This window comes from Otolemur garnettii, unplaced genomic scaffold, assembly GCF_000181295.1.
Source record: "Otolemur garnettii isolate 467f Iridium unplaced genomic scaffold, OtoGar3 scaffold00151, whole genome shotgun sequence".
NCBI lineage: Eukaryota > Metazoa > Chordata > Mammalia > Primates > Galagidae > Otolemur > Otolemur garnettii.
The window spans coordinates 650,568-655,434 of NW_003852546.1; the positions used below are offsets into that span (position 1 = coordinate 650,568).

The following is a 4,867-nucleotide window of genomic DNA, read 5'->3' on the forward strand; positions in this document are numbered from 1 at the left end:
AGAGTCTCACTCTGTTGCCTGGCATGGCATTATACCCCACAGCAACCTCAAACTCTTGGGCTTGACCAATTCTCTTGCCTCAGCCTCCTGAGTAGCTGAGACTACAGGTACCTGCCACAATGCCCAGCTAGTTTTTTTATTTTTAGTAGAGATGGGGTCTCACTCTTACTTGGGCTGGTCTCGAACTCCTGAGCTCAGGCAATCTGCCCACCTCCACCTCCCAGAGTGCTGGGATTACAGGGGTAAGCCACCACGTCCAGACCACTTTTCAATTGGAGCTCAACTCAAGAATCATCTCCCTTGATCTACACAATGTGGGTAGAACCTCACCTGCCACCAAGCACCATCAAAGTGTAGCTGAAGCTGCACTTGATGATCTGCTCACCTGGCTGCCTCCCATGAGCCCCACTTCACAATCTTGCTACACAAAAGAGGGCCTGGCAAGATGAAAGTGCTCAATAAATGTGTATGCTGAGATCAACTGCTGGGTCGCTTCACCCACAGGAGTGATCTGTCAGACACCTAAGCATCCCAGCTCCATGACCTCCAATAATGTGAGTCCTCTGCGGACTCACACATGGTGCCAGGCCAGAGATCAGAGCAGACAATGGACACAGGTGCCCTCTGAGGGGAAACTAAAGACAGCCGCTTGCATACTTTTTTTGTAAGATTAAAGAAGATAAACTGGGAAACACTTAAATAATTCTAAATAGCCTTATTTTCTTTTTTAGGGATTACTCTAGTTGGGAGTTTTAACACAGAGAAATAGAAATTCTTATTCCTGATGCTGGTAACTAAGAAAGGACTGTGTCACATCTTAGAGTCAATGAGACATCCTGCACAGTGTGAGATGCTGGAGCACAATCCTACCACAAGTCCGCCATGTGAGCAATAGGGATTCTGGCCCTGAAAGAAACCCCTGTTCATCACTCCATGGGCACCTACGACTGTCAAGGAGGATCCTAGCTAGGACAGCTGCAGGCTCACCTGGACGATGCCCACCAGCTACATGCCAATAGGGGAAGGAGCAGACGCTCTCTATTTTCCAGCTGACCTTTGCTCTCAGTTTCCACCTCCAGTTTATGTCCATGAAAAGAACAACCAATGTCTCCAAGATAACATTTTCTTTTCTTTTTTTTTTTTTTGAGACAGAGTTTTATTATGTCGCCCTCAGCAGAGTACAGTGGCGTCACAGCTCACAGCAACCTCAAACTCTCAGGCTTAAGTGATTGTCTTGCCTTAGCCTCCCAAGTAGCTGGGACTACAGGTGCCTGCTGTAACACTTGGCTATTTTTTTTGGTTGTAGTTGCCATTGTTGTTTGGCAGGCTCAGGCTGGATTCAAACCCACCAGCTCCGGTGTATGTGGCTGGTACCCTGGACGCTGAGCTACAGGCGCCAAGCCTGTCTGTGATGTTTCTGCTTAGCCATTCAGCCATTCAGTCCTTATCATTACTATTACTATGGGTCTTAGAAGCAAGAAGGATGTCTTCAACTTTTTCCTGGTTGCTAGAACACCTTACACACAGTAGACACCCGAATAATATTTGCTGAAATTAAAGATTCACAATCGAAAAAATTGCCTTTCAACTCTAACCTACCAAGACCTGGCATTCAAAGGACACGAAGTCACAACTGAAGAGAACCAGAGCCTCCCAGGAATTGAGTGGTGCTCCAGGGGCAAGGAGAGGCACTGAGGCTCGGGCTGTGTTGAGCATGGTGCATCAGTGAGTGCTGTGAGAGCTGGCAAAGACCACAGCAATAAGCCCCAGAGCAGCCCCCAGACCACTACCTGCACGAGATGCCTGTGTGCATGCTCATAGGAGGGCAGCGCCCCCTCCCCAATCAGTTCCGTGTCGAAGAGTTCTGTGACCAGGATATTAGCACGGCACGGCATGTCACCATCTGAAAAACACAAGGAAATAGGGTCAGAAGCAGGTAACAGACTAGGAAGTATTTACAAGCAAATATGTGAAAGCTAAGCGGTTAACAGGTCATTACATTAAAAGTATATACATAATCTCAGTACTCAGAAGTTTCATGATGTCTGCAACTGAATTTCCAATGGTTAAGCAAAAAAATCCATATATGTGCACATATGGTAAAATGCTACAACTGGTAAACTAGATTATGGGAATAGGAGTGTTCACTGCACTACTCTGTCAACCTTTCTGTATATCTAATACTAGAGGGGAAGGATCTTGGAAAAAATGTTAAAAAAAAAAAAAAATATATATATATATATAAACCCCAAAAGAAACCAGGTAAAAGCTCAGCACCCGTAGTACAGTGGTTACAGCGCCAGCCACATACACCAAAGTTGGTGGGTTCAAAACCAGCCCAGGCCAGCTAAAACAACAATAACAACTGCAACAAAAAATAGCCAGGCATTGTAGCAGTCGCCTGTAGTCCCAGCTGCTTGGGAGGCTGAGGCAAGAGAATTACTTAAGCCCAAGAGTTTGAGGTTGCTGTGAGCTGTGACATGCTAGGGCACTCTACTGAGGGCGACATAGTGGGACTGTCTCAAAAAAAAGAAATCAGGTAAAAATACATATATGGAAACTTTTTCATCTTTATTGCCAACTGAAAAGATATACTATATTAACAATTTAACTATTAACTATTAAATTAGCAAAAATTATTTAAAAAGCCAAAACTGAATGCTGGTACTTATAATACATCTAGGCTGCATAGAGAGGGAGAAAAAACCAAAGTGAGAGAGAGAGATTGTCTGACACTCCAGTTATCTGTGGCAGGAATCACCGTGAATTGGTTATACCCACCACAATTGAGATCCATGATCTCAATCCATTTTTCCTGAGTAAATCCCCTTAAGTTAATGTCCTGCCACCAAATAATCTCCTAGATAACACTTGTTAGGATAGTAGGATTTGGGAGGATTCTTTAGTTGACTGTTTCTAAACCTCTATAATGTAATGCTACTTCTACAATTACAATTTTTTTTTTTTTAGAAACAGAGTCTCACTTTGTTGCCCTCAGTAGAGTGCCATCACATCACAGCTCACAGCAATCTCCAGCTCTTGGGCTTAGGTGATTCTCTTGCCTCAGCCTCCCGAATAGCTGGGACTACAGGCACCCGCCACATAGCCTGGCTATTTTTTGTTGTAGTTTGGCCGGGGCCAGGTTCAAACCCGCCACCCTCAGTATATGGGGCTGGTGCCCTACTCACTGAGCCACAGCCACCTCCCTACAATTATAATTTTTAATGAGCCAAGGGACAAAATAGACTGGGGGAGGAGCTATTCATCATGGAGAATCAAGTGTAAACACTTTGAACGGCTCATGAATTATAATCTGACAAAACCCACTCATCTTGCCTACTGAGGACAAGTCTCACAGATTATTCAAGAGCAAAGAAGCACTAAAGTGGCACACAAAGAAGGCTGTAACAGAGAGAGCTCAAGCTTCCAGTACTGGAAACTTGGGCCTGAATCTCACTTGCTAGGTCTGAAGTCTCCATTCTGACCGTCAGTTGACACATCAGTAAAACAGGCATGATGAGCTCTGTCTCACATGGTAGAGGTTAGGATAACAAAAATGTATCCCTCCTACGACATATACTTGTGCTCAATGAAAAACAAAGGAGCTTAGAAGAAACTTCTGCCTCCTGGCACAGAGAACCACCCACTGGAGTGTCCTGCCCATCCTCTCTGATATCTTGCCAAACTCATCCAGAAGGCAGGTCCAAGACTGAGCCCACCCCACCCCACAAACCTGTGCGTCTGCCTCAACTGTATAGCACCATCAGCCACACAGTCTAGGAACCTAGAAAACATTTACTAGCAACAGGAGAGTGGGGCCCCTGGCTGCATGGACACTGGGGTACAGCGGGGAACAATGCTTAACACCAATTACAGTCAATAAACACTAGCACGCTAGCTGAAGTCTTGATTTCTCCCGCTCTGTCACTCTACAGGTAAACAATCACCAAGCCCTGCTAATTCTACCTCCTGAATAATCTTTAAGCCAATTACATAATTTAGAATAATTTATTGTCCAATTTTGCTTTATCAACATAAAAATAAAGCTTTATGATTGATGAGTTTTAACAAATACTTCCTGAGAGCCTGGTGTTTAGCATGTAAGTGCCAATGTACAAGGGTACACAGGAGACCTGAAAAAGGCAGCTACCCCAGGTGCTTCTTAAGTCTTTGCCCAAGGAAGGAAATGGATGAATGAACAAATGCTGCTCCTGGTGTTGGCTGCAGGGGTCAAGCAGACAGAAATTAGAGCTCAGGGAAGTGGAGGTAGCTGGAGCTTTCCAGACAGAAAACCAGAGAGGAAGCTACATAAAAAAAAAAAAGCTTGAGAATTCTGCAGAGGGGTCCCTGCAAGGTTTTTGTTGAGTCAGAGTCTCACTCTGCTGCCCAGGTTAGAATACAGTGGCATTAGCCTAGCTGGCTACAACCTCAAATTCCTGGTCTCAAGCAATCTTCCTGCCGCAGCCTCCTGAGTAGCCAAGACAATAGGCACAAGTCACCACATTAGCTAATTTTTCTATTTTTTGTGGATATAGGGTCCCATTGTGCTGCTCAGGCTGGTCTTGAACTCCTGGCCTCAAGTGATCCTCCCAACTCTGCTTTCCAAAGTGCTGGGATTATAGACATGAGCCACCATGCCTGGCCCCTACTATTGAACAGAATCCCATATATAGGGGTAAGACTCTGAAAAGGTGAGCAGAGGATGACCGTGAACTACAGAGCTCTTAGGGGACTAAGAAACATTCAAGTTCTGATGAGCCAAACCAGAGAAAACTTTCTGAGCACCTATAGCACTCAGCAGAGACCCCAGAAAAGTCACACTGAAATAGTCTAGCTAAATAGACCTATAGCACTGGTTGTTTTTTTT

The 4,867-nt window shown here is 44.9% G+C and overlaps 1 protein-coding gene across 1 annotated transcript in view; it reads right to left on the reverse strand.

The window, feature by feature from the left end:
• Positions 1-4,867, reverse strand: part of PRMT7 (protein arginine methyltransferase 7) — a 50,014-nt gene that overhangs the window by 17,769 nt on the left and 27,378 nt on the right. Inside the window, exon 6 of the mRNA XM_012811098.2 lies at positions 1,791-1,903. Within this exon, the coding sequence (XP_012666552.1) occupies positions 1,791-1,903 (113 nt within the window). The remainder of the gene's footprint in view (positions 1-1,790; positions 1,904-4,867) is intronic.